This window comes from Marmota flaviventris, chromosome 10 (assembly GCF_047511675.1).
Source record: "Marmota flaviventris isolate mMarFla1 chromosome 10, mMarFla1.hap1, whole genome shotgun sequence".
Classification (NCBI taxonomy): domain Eukaryota; kingdom Metazoa; phylum Chordata; class Mammalia; order Rodentia; family Sciuridae; genus Marmota; species Marmota flaviventris.
The window spans coordinates 41,809,185-41,836,561 of record NC_092507.1 but is presented as its reverse complement, the minus strand read 5'-3'; the positions used below and the strand labels follow the sequence as shown (position 1 = coordinate 41,836,561).

The following is a 27,377-nucleotide window of genomic DNA, read 5'->3' as shown; positions in this document are numbered from 1 at the left end:
GGGTTTTGCCTTATTTTAATTATTTAGAGGAAGAGGTTTGGTTGTGAAAGGAAGAAAATTATGGAAGGAGCTGTGAAATTGAAGGTGCTGATTTGTGCAGGCAGGGGCTCCTGTGGTTGTCTCCCATTCCTCATCCCATTTTGCTTTGTGGTTCACAAGCCCTTCTACTTCCTCTGAGAGGCAGAAAGAGCAGATTACTGTCTCCATTTTACAGCTGGAAAAATTGAGGCTGAAGTTTGTGACCTGCCCCAAGTCCCACTGGTCATCAAGAGCAGAGGCTTCCCAGCACCCAGGCCTCTTGCCTCCAACCACCCTGTGGGTGAGCAGAGCCAGCTCACCCAAGGCTGCCCTGTCCCCTGCAGGAATCACTGAGATTCTGATGAACAGACCCCATGCCCGCAATGCCCTGGGAAACATCTTCGTCAGCGAGGTAAGAAAGGAGGGCGCCAGGGTGGGTCTGGGGATGGACTAGGAAGTAACTGACAGGATGCCCTCTGCAGATGCTGGATGCTCTGGCCAGGCTACGGGAGGACCAGAAAGTGCGTGTCCTGCTCTTCAGAAGTGGAGTGAAGGGTGTGTTCTGTGCAGGTGGGTCCCTCTCTGTCCCCTGCAGGGCTCCCATCAGCCTGCAGGGATACATATTTCCAGTTTACAAATGCAAACTCTAAGAGAAGTAAAATTCCTTGCCTTGGGTCACACAGCCATATGAGATAGTTTGATCTTGACCTCTCTGACACCACATTCTGTTGTTTCTGCTATTGCATGCTTTGTTCTGACCCCTCACTGAGGAAATGAAGAAACTGAATCCAAACATGTTCACAGGTCAGTGGCTAAGATGGGACTGTGCCTCTTTATTCACCCATACAATCAATCCCAATCTGTTACCAAAGCTGTCCGCTGCACCTGTTATTTGGTTCTCACAACAGAACCAGCACCATGAACTTCAGTTTCAAAGGTAGGGGAAAATGTACGCAGGTCTCAGTGAGAAATCAAGAGACCTGAGCTGAGAACTGACTCTGGGATGGTGGTTGGGAAGGGGAAAACAGAGACCATGAGGGAGGCATGAAGATGCTGTGAAGGGGTGGGAAGGGAGAAGCCTGATGCTCAGGAGTCAAGGGAATATGGCTCAGCTCTTTGGTCTGAGCTGTTAGGATCATGTGCACGTGATCTCCTACAACCCCAGTCCCTGACAACCTATCTCTATTCTATTTTCTTCCCTATGAATTTGCCTATTCTAGATACCTTATATAACTAGAATCATGAAATATTTTCTTTTCTGTGTATGGCTCATTTCACTTATAGCATAATGTCCTCAAGGTTCATCCATGTTGTAACTAAGTGTCAGCACTTCTGTTTACCAAACACATTCTGTTTACCAATTCATGTGCTTTTCACTTTGGGGTCACTGTGAATAATGCCCCATGTGAGCACTGCTATCCAAGTATCTGGGTGAGTTCCTGTTTTCAACTCCTTGGAGTGTTCATGTAGGACTGGAATTGTAACTTTATTTATTTATTGTGATACCAGGGATTTAGCTCAGGGGTGTTCTACTATTGAACCACATCTCCATCCCTTTTTATTTGGAGACAGGATCTTGCTAAGTTGCCCAGGCTGGCCTTGAACTTTTTTTTATTCACTTTTTTTTTTTATTCTTCTGCCTCAGCCTCCCAGATAGCTGGGATTTACAGGATGTGCTACTACACTCAAGTTTTTGAGAAGCCACCAAACTGTTTTCCAAAATAGCTATATCTTTTACATTACCCCCAGCAGTATTCTAGGGTTCCAGTTTCTCCACATCCATGCCAACACTTTTTCTTAAATAATAACCATCCTAATGTATAGGAAGTAGTATGGCACTGTGGTTTTGACTTGCATCTCTCTAAAGACTGATGATGGTGAGCATCTTTTTGTATGCTATTGACCATCTGCATATCTTCTCTGGAGAAATGTGTATTCAAGTCCTTTACCTACTTTGAATCAGTCCTTTGTTTTTGTTCTGGATTTGTAGGGGTTCTTTATATATCTTAGGTAATAATTTGTGTGTGTGTGTGTGTGTGTGTAGACAGAGAGACAGACAGACAGACAGACATATGCCAGGTATCATACCCAAGGCTACACACAGCTAAACAAACTCTTCTGATCCACACTCCAAGCCCTGTTGTTAATACTTTACCAGATATATGATTTGCAAATATTTTCTCCCATTCTATGGATCATCTTTGCACTCTCTTGTCTTTTGATGCACAAGAGTTATTTTATTTGATGAAGTCCAATTCGTTTTGTTGTTGTTGTTTTGTTTTTGGTTTTTTTGGTACCAGGAATTGTACCTAGGGGTGCTTCATCACTGAGCTACATCCCCAGACCTTTCAATTTTTTGAGACAGGTTCTAAGTTGTTGAAGCTGGCCTTGAACTTGCAATCCCTCTGCCTCAGCTTCCAGAATCGCTGGGGTTACAGGCATGTACCGCTGTGCTGGCCTCATTTGTCTTTTTGCTGTGGTTGTTGCATATCTCCTTTTTCAGCATTCCTCTTTCTCCTTCTGGCTTCCTTGACTGTTTCCTGGTGTTTCTCCTTCTTCTCTGGCTGCTTCACCTCAAGACTCCTTTGCTGGATCCTTTAGCCACCTAAAGGATTAGGATTAGATTCCATAACAAGCCATTTTCCCAAGGGATGGTACCAAACCCTCGCCATCTGCAGGTGCGGACCTGAAGGAGCGGGAGCAGATGAGTGCAGCAGAGGTGGGGGTCTTTGTCCAGCGACTCCGAGGCTTGATGAATGATATTGGTGAGATCTGGGGTCCAGGGTTGGAAACGCCTGATGCCAGCCCCTCCTCACCCACCCTCTAAAGAGAATACTGTTTTGAGCTTTGTGTAGACAGATGACTCTTAAGGTTTGGGTGTGGCCACAAGAAATTCTATAAGAGGGTGCAGAGAGCATTCCTACTCCAGGGGGGACCCTGACTCTTCTCCCTTTGTGCCCCATTCTATTGACCACTCTTAGGGTTCAAGTCCAGCCATTCCAGAGGAGTCAAGTTCACCAAACAGGCCTTCAGGCTTTGACAGTTGCAGGAATCTTTGCCAGGAATACCCTTTCTTGGGTTCCTGAACTTACACTCTCCTTCAAGGTCTCCATGCATCCTCCTTCAGGAGGCCTTCCTGACCCACCCTCCAAGATTTTTTTATTGGAGCATCAGGTTACCATTGTCTTTTTGTCCATTTGCCTTCCCCATTAGACTAAGCCCCATGGGGACAGGGGTCACATCTTCAGGTCTGGGTTCATAGCACCTAGCACAGGGCTTGGCACACAGAAAGACTGGGGCCCGGTCAGCCCATCTCCCACTCACATCTCCATTCCCTTCCCCATGGCAAAACTGACTTCCCAGTTAACCTGGCTGAGGTACCAAGGGAGGTCTCCAAACCTAGGGCTAGTGAGTCCCTTATTCCAACTAGCTTGCCCCTCACCAGAGCTGGGTGTCTGTCTTGGTCCTGACCCTTCTTCATCTCCACAGCAGCCTTCCCAGCACCCACCATTGCAGCTATGGATGGGTTTGCCTTGGGCGGGGGCCTGGAGCTTGCCCTGGCCTGTGACCTCCGAGTGGCAGGTAATGGGCAGGGGGTGAAGAGGGGAGGGTTAGTGAAACAGGCTGTTGGGGTTCTGCAGTCAGCCTCTGCTCTTGGCCTTCCAAGAGAAAAGCTGAAGGAGGGTAGGGGGAGACACAGAGGGAGCACAAGCCTTTACCTATGAGAACTGCTTCCCTCAGTATGATCACACAGACCTCAGAGCAACTGATGACAGGACAGCAAAAAGAGCATGGAGAAGGGAAGCCAAGGAGGGCAGAGATCATGTTCAACCTTTCAGTTCTGTCCAAGTCAGATTATTTACCATTGATTGAGCCAAGAGGCAGTTGGTCACTGGCCCAGCTAGTTGCAAGGTGACTGAGCAGAATATTGATTGCCCTTAGATTCACTGTTGGCACTACTTGTTCTGCAGTTGAGCCTCGAGGAAGGGGAAGAAGATAACTGATGGGTTTTTTTAATTTGTTTGTTGTTTTGCGATACTGAGGATTGAACCCAGGCCTTGCACATGCTAAGAAAGTGCTCTATTACTGAGCTACATCCCCACATTCCCAGCCCTCAGCTGATGGCTTTACAAAGTTGCTGACTTTGAAGTGCCATTCTTGGAGGTAGTAAGTAAGTGGTGGTACCTCTCCCCCAAGCTTTTCCTGTCACTCCAGGCACAGCACTCAAAAATATGTAGCTTCAGGCATGAAGGTGGCTTCTGTCTACACCAAGTATGTCAAAGAATTGACCAGGTAGTGTGGCACTAAGTACCAGACCATAGTCCCAATTTTGCTTCTCACATGTTTCAGGCAATTAATTCACAGGGTTTCTGTGATGACAGAGATTAAGAGTGGGAAACTCCCCCAAAGCAGTGACATGGCCAGTTCTTTCTGCCCACACTGCATAGGTCAGATGCTCTGTGCTGGGGGAGTTCAGGAGAGGCCTGTGTGTGGATCAAATAAAGCTTCTCAGGGGAAGCAGAACTTAGGAGGAGGACCATCAGGGAGATTTCAGACTGTGACCAAAAAAAAAAAAAAAAATGCTGGGAGGTATAACCATGATTGGAACAGAATCCATCAACACTCTAGGACAGGCCAGAGCTAAGGGTCCATAGGACAGAGAATCCACTAAGACAGAGGTAGGTATCAGGCATCTTCTTGAAAGAAGAACCCCTGTTCTTCTTTCAAGTCATTACACTCTGAATCAGGCAGAAGAGGAACAATCACCTTTTTTTCCATCATTGAAGCTCAGGAAGGCAGAGACTTGCTGGTGACTCACAACTACACAGAGGGTGGTGAGATGTGGGACTGGGTCTCTGTACTTCCAGGTTAGGGCTCTTCCAGAGGCAGAGTCTGGGTAAGCATGGGTGTGCCCACATGAGGAGAGAAAGTGGCTGAAGGGGTGAGGAGACCAAAGCAGGAGTCTCTTCTCCACAGGAATTTGCAATGGAGGATGGGATTGGGAGGGAGTACTTTACTCTCCTCTATTTAAACAGCTTCCTCGGCAATCATGGGACTGATTGAGACCACTCGAGGGCTCCTCCCAGGGGCAGGTAATCTTGCCTACAGCCTTAACCTTCTCTCTGCCCAGTTACACCATCAAAGCCCTTCCCTGCCTGCTTTCCTAGTTTACCCTGGGCCCTGACCTCCCATCCTACCTCAATCTGCAACTCTGAGAAGTCCAGGCAATTACCAGGATAGGGCTTCCCTGGGTTCCCCCTTCTCAATATCACTTACCCTCCATCCTGGCAGGAGGGACTCAGAGGCTGCCCCGCTGCCTGGGGGTGGCCCTGGCGAAGGAGCTCATCTTCACAGGCCGACGTCTGAGTGGCGTACAGGCCCACGCACTGGGACTAGTGAATCACACCGTGGACCAGAACAAGGAAGGTGATGCTGCCTACCATCGGGCACTAGCACTGGCTCAGGAGATTCTACCCCAGGTGTGTAGACAGCCAAGCACAGGCTGGAGGGACATTGGAGGCCCCAAGGGCTAAGGTATTCCTTGGGGCTGCACAACATCCATTTACTCAAAGACATAAAATGAACCCTCTTTGGAGTTTTCCCACTCTTTCAGTAAACAAATCAAAGCAAATTTTAATTCTGAATTAAAAGAAAAATTGAATTCTTTAGGGCTAAAATCTGCCCATCTCTGCTGTCCAGGATGGCAGAAGAGTCAAACTAAGTTATTTAAATCAAAAAACTTAGCTCCTCACACTAGCTACATTCTCAAGGCAAGTGGCCAGTGGCTATTGTATAATACAGAACAGCCTTTAAGTATCCCCAAAGACTGTAAAAGCAAGATTCTTAAATGGATGCAAAACTACCATGTGCCATGTTTCCTGCCACACTGCATAATTAATTTCTTAAAATATGCAGGACATGTATAAGACTCATTAATTTCCTAAAATCTTCAAGGTAATGGAGGTGTGGCTCAATGGTGGAGTGCTTATCTACTAGCATACACAAGATCCTGGGTTTGATCTCCACCATAGCAAAATAAATAAAAATAAAATCCTACAATAGTCTCTGGAGATAGTTTCCCAAAGGGTTTAGAACTGCTCCTTAGGGAACAGATTTAGGCCTGGCCCAGAATCAACCCTACCAGCTGCAGGGCCAAAGTTCCAGTAAGGATACCCAGGATCTAGCTGGCTAGGGTACCCAAGGCCCTGAGAAGCTCTGCTGGCTTTTCACTAAGTGGGACAGACAGGAGGCATGAGGGGGAAGAGGGGTAGGGTGGGAGGGATAAGGTCTCAAGTTTCCATATTCATAAAAGCTGCTAAAATGTAGTTAGGTTTAAATAATTTAAAATAATATTGATGCAGCCTGGACCAAGTACCTTTAATCTGTCAGACACAATGTTAGGTACTTTAATACAGTGTGTCTCAATTAACTAGAATAAAACAGTAGAGTTAATTATTATTTTTGAGAAAACAGACACAGAAAGATTAAGTGACTTGCTCATTAAGGTCACAAAAAGTGATTGCAATATCATAAAAAAAAAGCAAACACTGGTATTTGGGTATTTATTTTGCATGAAACATAATATTAAAAACTCATGATTTTAAGAATGCAAAACATACAAAATTTTAAAAACTTTAAACCAAATATATAATCCATTTCAAATACAAAAACTTTACAAACATTACAAAGCAGTTAAAATATAAACCTGTAAAAATGTGAGCCATATCACTAACAGAGATCATTTCAATAACCATAAATAGTGTTTTGTTTTGAAAAAAAGAGAAACAGAAAATAATTCCTTGTAAACTGAAATAATCCTCTTTTATAACTGAGATTTTTTAAAATTTGGGTATTAGGGACTATCTACTTTTGGAATTGACAATGACTTGCATTTAAAACAGAATTTCACAGGGCACAGTGGTGCACACCTGTAATCCCAGTGACTTGGGAGGCGGAGGCGGAGAATTGCAAGTTCAAAGCCAGCCTCAGCAACTTATCGAGGCCCTAAGCAATTTAGCAAGACCCTGTCTCAAAATAAAGAATAACTAAAAAGGGCTGGGGATGTGGCTCCATGGTTGAGCACCCCTGGATTAAATCCCCAGTAGCTTCCCGCAAAATTGAATTTCATTTTCATTTTTAGTGTGAGGGGTGTTTCACTATATTAAATGGAGATTCTGGTGACCTTTCCTGGACCACTTTAATGCCATAAGGTTCTTATTACTTTTGGTCAGAAAGTCTTTGAATTCATACAGAGTTCAGAATAACTCCAAGGAGTGGCTGGCAGCAGATTCCATTGAGAGCATCAAACTAGCTAGATTCATAGACTGTGTATAGTGCCTTTTTGTATAAACTGGGTAACAGAAGCTCAAGATGATTTATATTTCCATGTATACTGAAATAATGGCAGCATACTAATAAAAATTATTGATTATTTGAATACTTAAAAGCAGTTCTGCTCAGTGGTTCAGGAGGCTAAGACAGGAGGATTGTGAGTTCAAAGCTAGCCTCAGCAAAAAATGAGAAACTAATTAATAAGCAACTCAGTGAGACCCTGTCTCTAAATAAATTTTAAAAATGGGGCTGGGATGTGGCTCAGTGGTCAAGTGCCCCTGAGTTTATTCCCTGGTATCAAAAAAGAAAACAGTAGTTCTGTAAACCAAAACATCAGCCTACCAAAACATAGTAACTATAGTCATGAATTCCACAGCTGGGACCTTCTTGAGGGGGCGGGGTTTGCAGGGAAACAACCTTCAACTTCCATCTATGTTATTGAAAATTCAGAATGAACTTTTCCCCAGAGCTGGACATGGTGGTACATACCTATTACCTCAGCAACTCAGGAGGCTAAGGCAGGAGGATTGCAAGATCAAGTCCAGCTTGAGCATCTCAAAATTTAAAAGTTTAAAAAGGCCTAGGAATGTAATTCAGTGAGAGAGCACTTGCCTAACACGTGTGAGGCCCTGGGTTCAATTTCCAATAAGGGTGGATAGTAGTGGATGGTGGAGGTGACACAGGTTTCCCGGATGGGGAGAGTGCCAAGGTCAGTGTGATAGATGGTTGTCATCTAGTGGACAAACAACATAGAGTCAAATGGTTGAGTTTAAACTATTAATACTGTAAATGCAAATGCATTCTACCGTAAAATAAATAAATAAATTTTAAAAATAATACTGTAAAGGCAAGGTTCCTATCTCTACACTTGAATTTCCCCCTTAAGTAGCAAATATACATTATACTTTGAATAAGGGATTTGGATATGTTTTCTATTCGAACATCAAACATGTTAAATGTTAACTAATTTGTTTTTTGTTTTGATATTAGGGAGCAAACTTAGGGCCTCACCATATCAGGCAAGCACACTACCACTGAACCACTCACTATATATCACCAGCCACCTGACCCCCACCCCTTTTTACTGAGACAAGTTTTTTTTTGTTTTAATTGAACCCAGGGACACTTTAACAACTGAGCCACATCCCAAGCTCTTTTTATTTTTTGAGACAGTCTCATGAAGTTGCTTAGGTCTTTGTTAAAATTGCTGAGGTTAGCTTTGAACTTGCAATCCTTCTGCCTCAGCCTTCCATGCCATTGGGATTACAGCCATGTGCCACACTACCATACCCATTGAGAGGTTCTTACAAGGTTGCCCAGGCTGGCCTCAAACTTGGAATTCTCCTGCCTCAACCTCCTGAGTAGCTGGGATTACAAGTTTGTACTACTGTGCCTGGCTTTTACTTTCTTTAGTGAAAGATGTTTCTTTATTGTGTAGTTACCAACATAACAACATATTCATGGCAAACAAAGAGAACAGAGGAATAAGAAGGGCATAAAGTAAAAGTCAGAAAATGGAAACAGTGGGGTTTGCAGTTGCTGAGATGAGGGGGATAGAGGAAGGAAGCAGGAGTCCGATGACTCACTAGATAAATGTAACTAGATGCTTCACTTCCCTGGGTCTCAATTTCATATCTGTAAAATGGGGGACTAATGAAGACACCAGACTGGAAGATGGGTAGCACTATTTGACAAGTCTGTGGATAAGAAAGCCCTTTATAAACTGTGGGATGTTGTACACATTGGAAGGATGGATTGAATGACAAAAAACCCTGCCAGTTGGGATGGGGAAGGTCAGAATCAGAGTCTACTTCCTTCATTGTAGAAAAGGAAGTTCAACCTAAGAGGCAGGTCTAATGCTATGAAGTACAATTGACAATAGAATGGCCCAAGCTAGGACTAGACCCAAATGTCTAGACCCAAAACCCATACCTTACAATAAAGTTGTTACTCCCTTCAATTCAAACCTTTCAGCACTGATCCTCCCTCAACCACTGTTTTCTGTTTCCTAGGCCCCCATTGCTGTGCGGCTAGGCAAGGTAGCCATTGACAGAGGAATGGAGGTAAGATTCCACCAGGTCAGGACTTGAGTTGTTAAAGTTAATTGTGACTGGGATGCAGTACTTTCCCCATCCTTACAGCCAGACAACACAGCTGAAAAGAACTCAGGAAGTGAACTCATCTAACAAACTCCCAGCCTGACCCCTCTCTGTGTGTGCTTCAGTTTACCCATCTACAAAATGGCAAGTTTGGCCAGACAATATTCTTGGTTACATTTTATCCTCAACTCTCTCCTTTGGAGAGGAGAGGAAATTGAGGTTCAGAAAATGTAAATGGCTTGCCCAAGATAACAGAAGAAGTGAAGAATAAGAACCTGGATCTGTGTGGCTCCTAATCCAAGTTCTTGGGTTTGTGCCGGCAGTATCTGACTGCAAGTGCAGGGCTCAGCATGATGCACTGGGTGCAGCTAATCCATTCCTAGAAACCAATTCACTTACACTGAATCCAGGCCTCAGCTGGGAAGTGGGAAACAGAGATGAAATATGGTCACTACCCACTAGGTGGGGAAGGAAAATATATAGACACAAATCACTAATGGAAGGTTATGGCACTGAGAAGACACCCCAGAAAGGTTAGGGTGAGGCTCTCCATAGCTTAGTCATATGCTATTAAACTCGATGAAAAGCAAATAAGAATATCCAATTTCCCTACACACTAATCAACAATCCAAGTGCTTTCTAACAGCCACATGTGGTTAGTGGCTACTACACTGGGCAATACTGGGTTTAAGAATGTTTTCTAGAATTGGGCCTTGGAAAGGATAAGAATTTCAGAGAAAGGTTAAAGCATGAACAAAGGCACAGAGGTGTATAATTAAGAAGCTGGTGGAGTGAGGATACAACAATTTAGCCTGGAAGCAGAGAGAGGCGCACGTTTGGTGCTGGACCACCTGAGTCCAAAGCCCTGCTCTTCCACAAACTATTATCATTGGGACCTTTCTACTACTGCCTTACATTACTCAGCTGAGTAACAGCCATAATGTCCCTTGTTGTGAAAAGTAAATGAGTCTACACATGTAGTATTTTTAGGACAGTACAGGTCAGTGGACAAGAGAGGATAGAGAATGTACCAGGTCAAGGCCTGGGGCTCCTTCCTAAGTGAAGAAGCCAACAGTTAACTCCTGGAGTGACAGGGTGAGGGTAGGGGCATAGTGAGGTGGCCAGGAAGGAAGAAAGGACTCTGGCTTGACTGTGTAGCTCTTGCTCCCCCTTCTTTGAAGAACCGTCAACTCTCCCCATGGTTCTCAGCCCCCATTTCTCTCAGCACTGTTTTGCCACTGTTATAAATGGTATTCCTTCTCCAGATAGAGAGTTCCCTCTGCTCCCAGAGGCTGGTGTCTGCAGTAGAGTGGGCTGGCTCTCAGTGCATGTGGATGGAGCTGGACAAAGCCAGGCTGATCCAGCAAGCACTTCTTTCTTTCAGGTGGACATCGCATCAGGGATGGCCATTGAAGGGATGTGTTATGCCCAGGTATGTGTCTGTTGCTAGTCCACAAACACTTCTTAGAGGACGGTGGGCTAGACTAGGGGAGCCTTGGGTGATACATGACCAAGCAAGAAGCCCAAACAGTCTGACTCTAAGGTATTTCCAGGGAAACCCCGTAATACTGTTTGTTCAACTACCTAATGGTGGTACATTCTGCCCAGTTAGTGCCCATAGAATTATAAGAGATCACACAGGGGCTGGGGTTGTGGCTCAGAGGCAGAGCGCTTGCCTGGCATGTATGAGGCACTGGGTTCGATCCTCAGCACCGCATATAAAGAAATAAAATAAAGATCCATTAACAACTAAAAACTATTAATAAAAAAAAGAGAGAGAGAGACCGACCACACAGGTACTTAACAAAGAGAAAGAATGGTTTCTGCTGTCCCTATACCAGTCACCACTATAGGGGCAAGGCTGGAGTTAGGGTGTCAGGCTTGGTTAAAACCTACAGACTGTGCCCAATGGAGGGGCTATAAACCTGAGCCTGACCTATTTGGCTTGACTCTTGGGTGAGTAAAATATGCTGATTTTCAGGAAAATATCAAAATCCTCTGAAACAGGGTGTTGGGACTGGTATAATCTAGTGAGAATTATACTGCTAGACTACTTGCTGCAAGCAGCCTCACACTGCTACAGGAGGTGGTGACCTCTCTGCAGGCATGTGCATAGTGCACAAGAGGTGCCCATGGTGGGCAGGCACAGGTGCCAGAGGCTGCCCTGTCTTCCCCAGGAGACCAGGAATCCAAGATCCAAGCACAGAAATAATGAAACATTTGGACCCTGGCCTTTTTATGGGTGGACAGGCTTAAGCAGCTGTTTGGCCTCTGGCTCTGCTTCCTCAAAACTAATATTCTATACACTGTTGCAGAATATCCCAACCCAGGACCGGCTGGAGGGCATGGCAGCCTTCAGGGAGAAAAGGCCCCCAAAGTTTGTTGGCAAATGACATTTAACCTTAAGTATAGGACATGCATGCCTTGAGCAAGATCCAGATGGAAAGTTTGCAGCGGGATGACCCTCATCACTTCACCTCTTTGGCCTTCAGTTTCTTCACAAGGATGATGATGGACATAAAATGGCTAGGGTTGTGCCTGATACCAAGGTGCTAATCACATGTCTACTGCCACCTTCCTTATTACTCACATTGGCTACATAATCATTAGTATCGGATTTACTTTGGAGAATCCCTGGCTTTCAGTGATCAGGTACTTACTAGAGTCAGCAAGGGATTTTAAGAAGGCCCTCGTGTTTTTCCTCTGGAAAAGAAAGAATAAATAAATCCTAGTATTGATTGAACACTGTATCAGGAGTTAGACTGCTAATTCCAACTTGGACACTTTCTTGCTATATGACCTTGGACAAACCGTTTAGCCTCTATAGGCTTCAGCTTCCTTTTCTATAAAATGAATCTGTTGTGAAGACTTAAAAACCCTCATGTTCAGGGCTGGGATTGTGGCTCAGTGGCACTTGCCTAGCATGTGTGGGGCACTGGGTTCAATTCTCAGCACCACATAAAAATAAAGGTACTGTAGTCTATTTACAACTAAAAAGAATTTTTGTAAAAACCCTAATATTCAAAATATATGTTGTAATACTTGGTGAGAACAAGTGAAATCACTGCTCTGAAAGCATTTTATAAACTACAGAATGACACGAAGACTTTTCCGGGCCTTCAGTAGCACAGAGAGGAGAGCAGTTAATTCTGATGAACAGAAGGGAAAGTTGGGAAATGAGCAGGCAACCATGGAAGATGAGCCTGGAGGAGTAACAGGCATTTGAATAAGAGGAAGGCTGAGGGCTGGGGATATAGCTCAGTGGTAAAGCATTTGCCTAGTAAGCACAAGGCCCTGGATTGAAACCCCAGTACAGGGTGGACGTAAAAAACCATCAGGAAGGTTGATGGGAACAGCATGGGCAAAAGTGAGCAAGAGGATAACACACTTGGAAAATAAAGGGGTTGGGGGAGACCTAGTATTCATGAATCCACCCACACTAGTCTCAATACCCTTCCCCTCCTCTTCTACCAAGGTGACCACATGGTCATCCTATAACTGGCTGAGCATTCTCAGCACATACTCTGGCCTAGAGTCACTAAACACTGGCAGGGACACATACCACTAACAGTGCTACTTGCTGCTAAATACAAATGTGCCAAGGTTATCTGTGTGTCCTGGTACGAAGAACAGCACAGAGGAGTTGAATCCTTAGAATCAGCAACAGCCTCACCAGGTGAATGACCACTCAGGAAAGTAACAACATTTTTGAACTTCCTTTTTCTCAAGTGTTAAGTGAGGAGAATAATTTATGTACCCCAGAAAATGGCTGTGAAAGAGACAAAACTGGAAGGGTATCTGGTGCACAGTTGGATCTCAAAAGATACTGGTTCCCGGGCTGGGGATGTGGCTCAAGCGGTAGCACGCTCGCCTGGCATGCATGTGGCCCGGGTTCGATCCTCAGCACCCATACAAAGATGTTGTGTCCGCCGAAAACTAAAAAATAAATATTAAAAAATTCTGAAAAAAAAAAAAAGATACTGGTTCCCATGATACATCCTTTAGCAAAAGTTAGCATCTAATAACACAATGTTCCAAGGTACTGGAAACTAGATCAAGACTATTTCTAGAATCATGAAGAAGAGTGAGTGTGAGATAAAGGGTGCAGTTTGAAGGATTCGGTTACAAATTACACTTATCTGCGAGGACACTGGTGAGTAAGAGTATGCAATGTGTTTTAGAGTACCTAAAAATGACATACTCAATGAGTCCCAAAGATGGCACACAATACTTCAATTAAGAGGTAAATTCAGCTAAAAGCACAAAACTCTAGTCTTAAAATATGCTAATAATCAAACAGGAATTTAGTTTAGTTATTTGAAAACTTAAACAGAAGGGTTGAGAATATAGCTCAATAGTAAAGTACTTGCATAGCATGCGAGGCCTTGGGTTTGATCCCTGTTATGGGGGAATAAAAAACGAAAACTTAAGCAGATGAATGACAAAGCAAATTCATCAGTTGTCAATAATAAGACAAGGAAGGAATTCATACTTTATTCCTCAGAGCAGCTTTGAAGACAAAACAAACAAAAGCTTCTGATAGAGTTTATGCTGTAATTGAGGCTTGATTTCAGAAAAGTGACCCCTTTGACTCCATGCTGAATAAGAGCACCCATAAAAATGTTTCAGAAAAGGCCAAAAAAAAAAAAACAAAAACACCAAAAACTATAAAATATATATTCTTTTCCCTCTACCTCTCAAATGGAAAGTACTCTAGTATCTGTGGGGGGGGGGGGGATAAAAAAAAAGAAAATCTTTTCTCCCCCTTCCAACAGGTTCCATTTTCTAGATATTTTCCCCCATCTCTTGAGGACTGAGGATTGAACCCAGAGGTTCTTTACCACTGAGCTATATCCCCAGCACTTTTTCCTAAATTATGAGAAAGGGTCTCACTAAGTTGGCCAGGCTGGCCTTAAACTTGTGACCCTCCTGCCTCCTCCTCCTAAGTAGCTAGGATTCAGGTGTGCACCACTGTGCCTGGCCAAAAAAACATTTCAAAACATATTATTTCCCATCTTCATATACTTCTTTTCTGGTAGCTTCACATACCAGGAATAACAAATGAGGGAATTTAACAAACACCAAATTTCCCTGTAGGTCTGTCCTTCCTCTTCCCAGCAAAGAGGTCCTGTTTCACTGACAAACTCCCCAAAATGGAAAAACTGTTCAGGGTCAGAGAAAACTAACATAGCTATTCCAACACAAGCTCCCAAGTCTCCCAACAAAGTCCACAATAACTGGTTTTTCAACTCTACTGCTAAAGAGGTTTCCATAAAAATGATTCCAACTTGATTAGGGATTATGACTAGCATGTAAATCTAACTTTTTTATAATTTACAGAAAATCAACAAGAAAGGTCAATGAGACACCTAATACACAAACACCAACAAACATTTTCAACATTCAGTTACTGACAGGGAAGGAGACCTGGTTTCGAGGAGCAGAGCGCACCTTGGAAGCCCTCAGATTAAGAAGGGTCTTCAACTCAGAGGGAGACTCCGATAATTCATGAAATGCATCCTGAAGTCCTCTAGAATGGAAGTTGCCATCTGCTTTGCTTGAGGATTTGCCTGACTGTGCTCCTGGATATCATACAAAAGCTGCAATCCTCCTTCTTCAACTAACATTTTGCAGTATTTGCTAGCTAAAAGAAAATGAAAGACACTCTGTAGACATCCAGCATTTTAAATAATCCCAAATCACCACATTCACCTTTCTAAAGAAAGAGTATAGTCAGATACAGTGCCACACATCTATAATGTGACTCAGAAGTGACTCAGAATACTGAGACAAGAGGATCATAAGTTTGAGGCCTGCCTTGGCAACTCAGCAAGGCCCCAAATTTAAAATTTTTTTATTTATTTTTTTTATGGTATTATGTAGGAGTGTTGCCTTCTGGGTTTAAATACTGCTCAGTTACTAGTTTCATGATTAGACAAGATTTTTAACTTCCTTGTGCCTTAGCTTCCTCATGTATGAAATGAGGATGATATTTATTCTAGGGTTGCTGTGAGAATCACATGTGAAAATGCTTGTGACGTGCTTAAAGTCATGTTTAACACACAGTAAATATTTAATACATGTCAGTTATGTTATTTCTTAACTAATTTTTCCAATGTTTTCTTTTTTTTTTTTTTTTAAGGAGGGCTGGGGATGTAGCCCAGTGGAAGAGCACCTCTGGATTCAATCCTTAGTGCCCCTGCACATACACAAAAATACACACAAAATATAAAGGTTGAAGCCCTTTGGACTAGGAATCAATAGTTAAAATGAGTCAATTTCAGGGTAATCTGTAAAAATGTAAATAATGCTTGGTTTGTATGAGAAAACAGATGATCATCTTGTTATGTTTATATCCAGATAAATAAAAAAAGATGTCTAAAGCATAGTTATGTTTTAGTTGTAGATGGACACAATATTTTTATTTTTATTTATTTTTTTAATGTAGTGCTGAGGATTGAACTTAGAGCCTCAGGCATGCCAGGCAAGCTCTCTACCACTGAGCTACAACCCCAGCCCTGCTTCAGACATCTTTAATCTTAACTTTTATTAAGGCGGGGGGCACTAGGGAAGAATAGCATTACCTAAGATTAGGTAGAGGGAAGTGATGGGAAGGAAGGAAAGGGGATGTGGGGATAGAAAAGATGGTAGAATGAAACAGACATTATTATTGTATGTATATATGTGACTGCATGACCAATATGATTCTGCAGCAAGTACACTCAAAAAATAAGAAATTATATCCCATCTATGTATGATATATCAAAGTGTATAAATGCACTCTACTGTCATGTATAACTAATTAAAACAAATAAAAACTTAAAAAAAATAAAAGCAAATTTAGCCATGTACAAAGGCACATGCCTGTAATTCCAATTACTCAAGAGGTTGAGGCAGGCGAATCACAAAGACAAGGTCCACCTGGGCAATTTAGCAAGACCCTATTTCAAAATAAAAAATTTTAAAAAGGGCTAAGGGTGTAGCACAGTAGTAAAGCACCCCTGTGTGAAATCCCTAGTATGGACAGGAGAAAACAAAAAAAAAAAAGGAGGATCAAACTTCTTTTTTTACAAAACTACACACTTTAAGTTAAGGCAACATGCTGAGCAAAATAACATATTGGTTTAAAACTTTGCAAAATCACAGTCCCAACTAGTCTGAATTTTACTACCTGAATGTCACTGGGAAAATTAATGTAAAGGGTGGGGATATGGCTCAGTTGATAGAGTGCTTGCCTCCCATGCACAAGGCCCTGGGTTCAATCCCCAGCACCACACACACACACACAAAAAAAAAATTAATGTAAAACTCTGCCCAAGCCTAGGGAAACCTCTGAAGTACTTCACAAGTGCAAATACAAAACTATGCTGAAGGAATATGTTAATTTAGTATATAAAAAAAAGTGAGCTCATAGGGGCTGGGGTTGTGACTCAGTGGTAGAGTGCTCGCCTTGCATGCGTGAGACCCTGGGTTTGATCCTCAGAACCACATAAAAATAAATAAGTGAAATAAAGTTATTGTGTCCAACTACAACTAAAAAATAAATATTAAAAAAAGTGAGCTAACAATCAAAAAACTACAAACATGAAAATCAAGCCTCATTCAACACGCACACAACAAGATGATCAGATACAGACCACAAAACTTTTAAAGAATAAAGGATAAGAAAATGTGAAAAAGAAGCAAAGATGATCCATGTCTGATAGAAGTGCCACAAGAAAAGAACAAAGTGGGTGCAGTGGCACACCCCTATAATCCCAGCAATTAGGGAGGCTGAGGTAGAAGGATCACAAGTTCAAAGCCATCCTCAGCAACTTAGTGAGACCCTGTCTCTAAATAAAATATTTAAAAAAGGGACTAGGGATGTGGCTTGTGATTAAATGCCCCTGGGTTCAATCCCCAGTACCACAAGAAAAAAAAAAAAAAAAAAAGATGATTAGGCTAATAGCAGTACATAATAGCAACAACACAAGACAGTGAAAATATTCTCTCAAAGGCTGAATGACAATAACTGTCATTCTAGAATTCTATACCTAGCTTATACCATTATTTAATAGTAAAAATAGGAGGGAGGACCCACATATTTCAGTTAAAGAGATTATATCTCTAATAAACCATCAAACCCTGAACCTAGAAAAAAAGTTGGTGGGTAAAAGAAGCAGTGGTGAACAAAGAAAATGATAAACATTTGAGTAAAGTGAAATAAGCATTGGATGCATAAAATAACAATAACTAAACCATCTTTAAGAGTATGAAAACAAAGCAGGGTGTAGAGGCATACACCTTTAAACCCAAGAACTCAGGAGGCTGAAACAGGTGGACCACAAGTTCCAGGCCAGCCTGGACAACTTAGTGAGACCCTGTCTCAAAATAAAAATAAAAAAGCCAGGCATGGTGGCCCACACCTATAATCTCAGCAGCTTGGGAAGTTGAGGCAGGAAGATTGAGAGTTCAAAGTCACCTCAGCAACTTATCAAGTCACTTAGCAACTCAGTGAGACCCTGTCTCTAAATAAAATACAAAATAGGGCTGAGGATGTGGCTCAGTGGTTGAGTGCCACTGAGTTCAATCCCCAGTACAAAAAAAAAAAAAAAAAAAAAAAAGTTTGCTTATCAGTACAGAAAACATGGAATATTTAACAAGATTTATAATAGACCATATACCAAGAAGTTTCAAATGGAGCAGTCATCAATGTTAAAAGGAAACCATATCAGAAAGAAAAAAAAAGACTTCTTTTATAACGTAAGTATAACCAAAACCTAAAACCCAAAGGCTATACACCACAAAAGTTTGATTTGTAAACATGATAAAATTAGGGGCTGGGATTGTGGCTTAGTGGTAGAGCGCTCGCCTAGCATGCTCGGGGCCCTGGGTTCGATCCTCAGCATCACATAAAAATAAATGAATGGAATAAAGGTATTGTGTCCAACTACAACTAAAAAAAAGAAATCAGACAATAAACTCAGAAAAAATATTAACTGATTATCATAAAGACCTAATCAAAGAAAAAGAAAAATAGACAAAAAGCAAACAATGGTATTAACAGACAAGGAAATGACTCTCATCAGGAAAAATGACTACTCTCACTTAAAAGAAATGTCAACTAAGACTATCACTTTCTCCTTAGATGGGCAAAGTCGAAAAGTTCAATTAACATTGTAATTTTTCAAGAAGGTAGGAAAATGGGGTAGGAATGGGGCTGGGAGTATGGCTCAGTAGTAGAGCAATCGCCTCACATGTGGGAGGCACTGGGTTCAATCCCCAGCACCACATTAAAATTTAAAAAATAATAAGGTGTTGTGTCCATCTACAACTAAAAAAAATTAAAACAAACAAACAAAAAATAGGGTAGGAAGACAGCTCAGTGGTACAGTGCTGACCTAACATGTATAAGGTCCTGGGTTCAATTCCTAGCACCACAAACAAACCTGTAGGAAAACTGGGCAAGCTCTTACACATTATTGAAAGGAAGGCATGTTTGTAATCAACTCTCTAGAGAACAGTTTAGCAACACCTATCAAATTTTAAAATGTTTATAACCTTCTGACTCAGCAATTCTAAGAGTTCTGTAGACTGACTCACATATTTGCAAAAGGATGTATTTTAACAAACACTATTTTCTATGCTAGTATTAATACTATGCTATATATAGATGTTAGCACTTTTTTACTATCAACCAAGCACTATTCTAAATGCTTTACAAATATAATCAACTTAATTCTGATAACAACCCTGTAAAGCAGGTATCATTCTCTAGTTTATAGCTGAGGAAACTGAGGCACAGAGAGACCAAGTAATTTTTTCAACTTCAGTTAGTAAATGGCAAAACGTGGGAATAAAGCACAGGTGGTCTGGTTCTGGGGTCTGTGTTTTAATTACCACACTATTGCAAGTGTACATCTTTCTTTTTCTGTTTCATTACTTATTGAAACGGTATTTAATAGGCAGACTAGAAACAATGTACCCTCCAAAGAAATGTTACCTAAGTTACTAAATCCTACAGTATAGATCTAGGGTAGAACTTTGTCTCTGGAACATGTTAGACATTTTAATCTTGGGTAAATTACTTTCATGGTCCTCAGTTTTCTCATCTGATATATAGATGATGATATTAATGCTACCCCCCTTCTAGGTGTTGTGAAGATTAAATAGTTTGAGTGCTTACAATACTACCTGGCACACAACTCAAAAGTTCTAATTATTGTTATAGTTGCTACTGTGTGAGGTATTCAATGTTCTGTACCACACCCAAAAAGGAAAAAACTAGAGTGTTTCAGAACCACTCTGATCCACTGATCTGCCTGACTTTCATATGTCTGGCACCATTCACATTACCTTTTTAACCAGGTTAATAGAAGTGCTACAGCAAGCTCCAAAAAATAATTTTTCTTTGTTAATTCTTTCCTATTTATTCTGCCAGGTGAACTTTAGAATAACTTTCAGATCCCCCACATCTCTCATCCATTCACTTGAATTGTATGATAGCCACAAGTTAGAAATGACTAACATCTATATTTTAATAAGTCTTTCCATCTTTGGAGCATGGTATATCTCAATTATTTCAGAATTTTAAATTATCTCTCATAGTTTTCTATTACTTATTGAAGTCACTTTTAGGTACTTTATGCTTTTGTTGATAATATGAATTATATCTTTTCCCTTAGTTAACTTTCAGATTTTCAATGGTATGTGTTTTTATGTATTTACTTTATACACACACACACACACACACACACACATATATATCAATATACTTACATTTTTACTCCTAAAAATAGTCTCTTAAGTTTTCTAGTATAAAATCATAGCCTATATTTTTTTGTAATGAAAGCAAAATTTTTATAATAATCCTGAGCAAATGTATTGACCAAAATGTCTCAGAGGGGATTTTTATTTTGGTACCAGGATTGAACCCAGGGGCTCTTTACAACTGAGTTATATCCCCAGTCCTTTTTTTTTTGAGAGAAGGTCTTATCAAGTTATTGAGGGTCTCCCTTAATTGCTGAGACTGTTTGGAACTTGCAATTCTCCTGCCTCAGCCTCCTGAGCTATTAGAATTACAGTTGTACGCCACCAAACGTGCAGCAGGGGGGATTAACAGCAAAACATGCAAAAATATTTACTCTACCTGGAAAACAACCTGACTCCTGACCTTCCAACCTCCTATAGACCATTCATTACAAGGAGAAAGTTCTATGATTATAAGAATGTTAATGATAAAGAGAGCAAGCTATAGCACGACATGCACAGAATGAGTCTGTTTTCATTTAAAATGTTTATTTTATGTTTATGTTTTGTTATTGTTATTGTTTTGTTTTGTTACTGGAGATCTGCACCCATGGGTACTTTGCTACTAACCTATATCCCCAGCCTCTTTGAAAAAATGTTTAGACAGGGTATTACTAAGTTGCTGAGGCTGAGCTTAAACCTGCTACATTCCTTCCTCAGCCTCCTGAATAACTGGGATTAGGGCAAACTTCACCATGCCTGGCATAAATAGCATAGTCTTAGTAGAGCATATATTAAAAAGTAGATGAAAGACTAGTTACCAAATTGTTAACAGTGCTTGCCTGTGAGGAATTGGGAATGGGGGAAATAACTTCCACTTTTTAAACTGTTGGATATCCACTTCTAAATCCATTATTAATTTTGCAGCCTGTGTGTGTGTGTGTGTGTGTGTGTGTGTGTGTGTGTGTCTGTCTGTCTGTCTGCATAAGGGTCTAAGTTCCCTAGGCTGCCCTGGAACTTATGATCCTCCTGCCTCAGGCTTAAAATAGCTGATATTAATAAAAAAAATTTCTATTTCTTTTTTCCCCCAATAATGGGGATCCAATACAGGGTGTTCTATACCACTAAACTACATTCCCAGCCCTTTTTGTTTTTTGAGAGAGGGTCTTGCTAAATGCCTGAGACTGGTCTTGAACTTGCAATCCTCTTGCCTCAGCCTTCTGGGTCACCCAACTTCACTTTCTTTTTAAAAAGCTAAGTTCAAAAGACACAGATGAAAGAATTTTCAAACTCCATATGGAACTTATTCATTATTCAGAAAAACAGCTGGAGAACTATTGTTTTAAATATATGTTGAATACATACGATTTTTACTGCAGACGTGACACATGGCCCATAGTCCCCAGAGCTGAACCACTGGTTGAGAGAAGTTGCTAAGGAGTGAGTAAAATGACTTGAAAGATCTAAAAAGTACAAGGATGTGAATTCAGAACTCAGAAATATAAAAATAATTTAACATTTTCCCCCATAGTCAATACCTCACCAAGCCAGATATACTATGCGCTATACCTTGGTAGCTATCATTTAAACTGAATTTTTTGTCAGATGCTCTACACATTCAATATCTCATTTCTTCCTCAATCTGGCACACTGTCCACCTCACTTCATAAATAAGGAAAATGGAATCATTTCTAGAAATGACTTTCACAGTATCACAGAAAAGAAGTGGGATTTGAACAAGGCTAAATGATACTGAGACTTTATTACTATATAATAAAGCACACTAAGGACAGGCTTGAAGAAAATCACATCATAATGAAATTACCTGTATGTTACCAATGCTGACATCTTACAACTTGGACTTGGCCAATTCTTCATGGTTGCATGCTTTTCCCCAAAAGACAGGGAGAAACAAAGATTCAATTATTATATTCCATCATTTATAAAAGGTCAAAAGAGATTATTTCATGTCATTTATAATTAAATACATTTGAAACAAAAATAAATTTTCAAAACATGGGAATGACAAAATTTAGATATACCTACTTACCAAATTATTTGACAACCATTACATATGTAGATACATGAAGAAAAGAATGCAATAAAGGCTTCTTTTTTAAGGTACTGAACTGAAATTACACTACATCCTTAAATCCCACTCACTGAATAGTAAGAATGGTTTAAAACAGAAGAACTCACTCTAACAGAAAACATGTGGAATGTATTTTGAATCACCTCTTTAAAAGCCCTCTGTTCCTGCTGAAAGATAGAAACAGCCTTTGGGACAAGAAGTCCCCTGTGTTTCTCCTTTGCTAGCAAAGCAATAAACCTCTTTTTCCTCTTTCTCAAAAATAAATAAATAAATAAATAAATAGAAATAAGAGAAGAAATCAAACACCGAGAACAAAGTAGATGGGAGATATAGTAACTGACTGTGGTAAGAAAAACAAACCCCTGGGGACAGTGGTGCATGCCTATAATCCCAAAAACTTGGGAGGATTACCAAATTCAAGGCTAGATCTTGCAATTCAGCAAGATCCTCAGCAACTTAGTGAGACTCTATCTACAAATAAAAAAAGAATTGGGCATGGTGGCACATGCCTGTAATCCCAGAGGTTCAGGAGGCTGAAGCAGGAGGATCCCAAGTTCAAAACCAGCTTCAGCAACTTAATGAGTCCCTCAGCAACTTAGTGAGACCCTATCTCAAAATAAAAAATACAAAGGGCTGGGGATATAGCTCAATGGTTAAAAGCCCATGGGCTCAATCCTTGATACCAAAATATAAATAAATAAAATAAAAAGCTAGGGATGTTGCTCAGTGCTAAAAGCACCTCTAGGTTCAATCTCCAATGTCGCAAAAACCAATTTGAACACAATCCCTAGGAGATTTAAAATTTTTCACAAGCTACTTTCCAAAGTGAAACTAGAGATGGGCTTCAAAACAGGAGGATGGCTGAAATGATTAAAGAATGGGGCTGGCAATATAGCTCAGTTGTTAGAGTGCTTGCCTTGCATTCACAAGGCCCTGGGTTCTATAGCCAGCACCACGCGCAACACACACACACACACACACACATTTTTTTTTTAAAAGGCTGGAAATGTAGCTTAGTGCTTATGTAACTTGTGTAAGGCCCTGTGTTCAATCCCTAGTACTGAGGCGGGGAAACACAGAAAGCAGAAAACACAGTCTGGGGAAGGCCAATATCCCCAGAAAGAAAAAAAAAATTTTTTTAATGAAAAAGTGGGGGCTAGGGTTATGGCTCAGCAGTAGAGTGGTCACCTAGCATGTGCAAGGAAGCCCTGGGTTCGATCCTCAGCACCATATAAAAATAAATAAATAAAACAAAAGTATTGTGTCCAACTACAACTAAAAAACAAATATTTTTAAAAGATGAAAAAGTGGGCTGGGCACATGACTCAGTGGTACTGTGCTTTCCTGGCATGTATAAGGTCTTGGGTTTATTCTCCAACATCAGAAAGAAAAGGAAAAGGAAAGGAAAGAAAAAAAGAGGAAGGGAGGGAGGAAAGGAAAGAAAAGGATGAAAGAAAGAGAGCTGGGCACAGGAACACACGCCTGTAATCCTAGCAACTCCGGAGGCTGACGCAAGAGGATGGCAAGTTCAAAGGCCAATGTCAGCAACTTGGGGACACCTTGTCTAAAAACAAGAAGAGATGTGGAGGTGGCTCAGTGCTCGTGACCCTTTGGGTTCAATGTCCAGTACTGCAAAAAAAACAAAGCTCTTTACCTTCAAAGTTTGGAATCATAGGGATATACCTTGATGAGGGTTCATTTTCTTATACTGCATTGAGTACTTATTACCCTGGAAGTTTGTTTCCTTCATTTGGGGAAATTTTTTCTTTTCCAGTACTAGGGAGTGAACCCAGAGGCACCTTACCACTGAGTTACATTTCTAGCTCTTTGAATTTTGAGATGGGGTCTAAGTTTCTGAGTCTGGCCTTGAACTTGCAATCCTCCTGTCTCAGGCTTCCAAGTCACTGGGATTAGAGTGTGCACTATCATGCCTGGCAAAGACTTAAAAATTCTGAAGGAAAAATATTTGAAAGCTAAAAATTCTACACCTAGCCATTTCACCAACTAAATGTGAGAGTAAGATAAAGGCCTTTAGAAACAGTTGAGATTTCACTTTCATGCATCTCTTCTTAGGAAACTACCAGAAGATATGCTGGGGAGCGAGTAAACCAAGAAAAAGGAAGGCATGTAATCCAGAAAATAGGGAAGCAACACAAGAGAGACGATGGGAATATGCAGGATGATAGTAAAGGAATATCCTAGGATGACAGTAACAAAGGTATACCAGATAATACAAAACAAGCAGACCAGATAGAAGAGACACAGAAGGCTCTTGAGAAGGTGAAGTGGATAGAACAGTTCTGAAATGTACTGAAAAACTTATAGCTAGAGTATAGGAAAAAGTAGACACAAGAGATAGAAAGAATAAGAATCATTCTTTCCTATTTGGGGACAATTAATGGGCAGAAGATGCTTAAAAGTAAAAAATAGCAACAAGGCTGGTTACCATGGCCCACACCTGTAAGTCCCAGCTACTTGAAAGGCTAAGGCATGAGGATCACAAGTTCAAGGCCAGCCGCAGCAATTTTGTGAGACCGTGTCTGAATGTAAAAAATTTAAAAAGGGTGGGGATGTAACTCAGTAGTAAAGTGCCTCTGGGTTAAATCCCCATTACCCACCCCACCCCCAAAAAAAACCCAAAACAAACAAAAAACCCATAATATCTTATTTATAGATATGGAAGTAAATACCAAAAGAAATAACTTTAAAAAAGCTGAAAGAGAAAGGGGATTTGCATAAAGCCATACACAACTGTTTGCATGTGTAACTTTTATAAAAAAAAAAAAAAAAAAAAAAAAACAGTAAAAGAAATGCAACAAAATTTTGCATTCAAGAGGTTAGCTTTAGGTGAAAGAGCATGGGTAAGTTTCCATTTTCTTCTTTCCTATATGTATTTTTCCCATTTTTTATAATGATCATATATTTCTAAACCTCTTATGATCTATAAAATTAAGTTATATACAAGAAAAGATTACACTGTTTTGTAAAGAAGAATGGTTCCTGTACCAAATCCTCAAGAAGAGCATTCCTCTGCAGATCGCGGAAGAGCCAGGGCTGTTTGTCAGATGTCAGGTGGGCTATGATACCTGCAGCAAAATAGCTCACTTCTATTTCTTTGCTATGAAGTAAACTGCTGATATGCTTCATCACATCTTCAGTCACCAGCTTGGAAGAAAACTCTCTGACTTCAGCTATGTTGTTCTACAGGTCACATGAAGCAGTGAACATCAGGGACAGGAAGGGAGGAGAATAAGGAATTAGCTTTTCTCTCTTTCCTACTGCTCATCTCAGATCCTGCCCAACAGCCTAATCCCCAAATCCCACCCCCTTTAGCATGAGCATGATCATTACAAATAAATCACCAGATGAGCACTTGCTCAGTACCAGGCATACTACTAGGTAAATGTCTTTTTCTAACTGCCTTATCTCTCATTTAATACAAGAATCAGGTTCACATTACTCATAACTGCATGAATTAAAACACAAAACCAGGCCTGACAAACAACATAATCAGGGGTCTGCTAGATGTTACATTATCTTGACAAGTTTAACAATAGGCAGGTAATATTTGTTTTATTATGTTGCATTATTTAATTTTCAATGCTGTGTAACAAATTACCATAAACTTAGTGGCTTAAAATAATATGAATTTACCTCCTCACTGTTTCTGTGGAACAGGAATCTGAGCGGGGTCCTCTTTCTACTCTGAGATCTCCTAAGGCTGAATTTCTCAAGTGCAATCTCCACTGATGCTGGCAGAATTTGTTTCTTGTGGCTATAGGACTGAGAGATCCAGTCTCTTGCTAAAAGCCACCTTGAGTTCCAAGAGGTTGCCCAGTTCCTTGAAATTGGGTGTCTCCCTTTTCCAACTACTAACTTCAATATATTTTGCTCCTTTCGAGTTAGAAGCAAGAGTCCTTAAAGTGTGTTTACTAGCAAGATGGATTCATAAATACATTGTAACATAATAAGGATGTGATAACCTATCATCTTTGCCATATTCTAGCTGTTAGAAGCAAGTTAACAGGTCCTGTTCACACTCCAGGAGAAGAGGACATTACAAAGAAAAACAAATACAGGAGGCTGAAATCATTGGTCAGTCACTTGGGGTCTGACCACACAACTGAAAAAGCAAAGGTTTGAAGAGTAAAAGTAAATAGAACAGTTACTTTAAATCAATGCTAACTTTTGCTATTGCTTCAGCAACTTCCTAGAAAGTACACCATGGACACTAGTTTGCTGAAAAGAACAAAGGAAAGTAGAGCTGAAATTGTACTGTTTTTGAGAATCCCCTCAACCTCAGCTCCTTTTTTTCCAGAGATGAGATATGACCCTTGTAAGGGTTAGGTCTATTAGACATTAAATCCAAACAATATAAATCTTTGGAAGTCTGAAAGGCTCAAAAATATTTTAAAAAATGGAAAATCTAAATTTTTTTCCTTGTCCTCCCCATCTTTGGACAAGTGCTGGGGATCAAACCTGTGACCCTGAACATGCTAGGCAAGTACTCTTGTCACTGAGCTAGCTATTAACTAGCTAGTAAGATATATAAGGCTTTAGTCCAACTTTCTGGTATTATTTCCCATAGCTAGTCTCTTTTTCCAGTTTCTCCCAAAATTTCAATTCTGAAATTTTCTGTTTCATAGTATCTCTTTAATGATTATATTGTCTCTAGCCAAAAATGACTTTTGTCCCTACCTTCTGCTTTTCTGTAACTTTTTGATTTCCAACAATAATCATTTATCCCTCTCTGTGATGCCTTTCACATCTACTGTGTTGTGAGTCCTACAGGTGCCAGGTATATGAAGAGTATAAGTCACAATCCTCATTTTCAAGAAGTTTATGATTAGAAGCAAAGGCTCCCACAGGACTTATACTTCTCTTCTAGCAATACAAGATGCAGTCTTCAAGGAGAGAGCTGTGTACACAGGTCTAACACTACCTCCTAAACTTGGAAAGTATATGTACACTCAGCCTGAAAGATTTATTTGTTGTATCTCCCACTGCACTCAGCATGACAAAATAAAGGTATGCATAGTACATTTTAATTAATTTTTGTAAATCATTAGGAAACAAATTTCTCAGTCGTGGAATATTTTGAATGAGAG

The 27,377-nt window shown here is 40.7% G+C and overlaps 2 protein-coding genes across 9 annotated transcripts in view; one reads left to right on the top strand and one right to left on the bottom strand.

Moving 5' to 3' along the window:
- Echdc2 (enoyl-CoA hydratase domain containing 2) overlaps nucleotides 1-27,377 on the top strand; it is a 56,736-nt gene that overhangs the window by 11,800 nt on the left and 17,559 nt on the right. For 2 of the 8 annotated variants that reach the window (XM_071617835.1, XM_071617833.1), the window contains exons 2-9: nucleotides 363-430; nucleotides 501-588; nucleotides 2,697-2,783; nucleotides 3,508-3,600; nucleotides 5,055-5,111; nucleotides 5,311-5,498; nucleotides 9,363-9,413; nucleotides 10,834-10,881. In XM_071617835.1, coding sequence (XP_071473936.1) covers nucleotides 363-430; nucleotides 501-588; nucleotides 2,697-2,783; nucleotides 3,508-3,600; nucleotides 5,055-5,111; nucleotides 5,311-5,498; nucleotides 9,363-9,413; nucleotides 10,834-10,881 — 680 coding nt within the window. The other 6 variants (XM_071617836.1, XM_071617838.1, XM_071617837.1 and 3 more) reach the window with 6 other exon arrangements.
- Zyg11a (zyg-11 family member A, cell cycle regulator) overlaps nucleotides 14,930-27,377 on the bottom strand; it is a 39,463-nt gene continuing 27,015 nt past the window's right edge. Inside the window, exons 11-14 of the mRNA XM_071617840.1 lie at nucleotides 25,276-25,470; nucleotides 22,003-22,064; nucleotides 21,543-21,640; nucleotides 14,930-15,093 (exon numbers count right to left, since the gene is read on the bottom strand). Of these exons, the coding sequence (XP_071473941.1) occupies nucleotides 14,930-15,093; nucleotides 21,543-21,640; nucleotides 22,003-22,064; nucleotides 25,276-25,470 (519 nt within the window). The remainder of the gene's footprint in view (nucleotides 15,094-21,542; nucleotides 21,641-22,002; nucleotides 22,065-25,275; nucleotides 25,471-27,377) is intronic.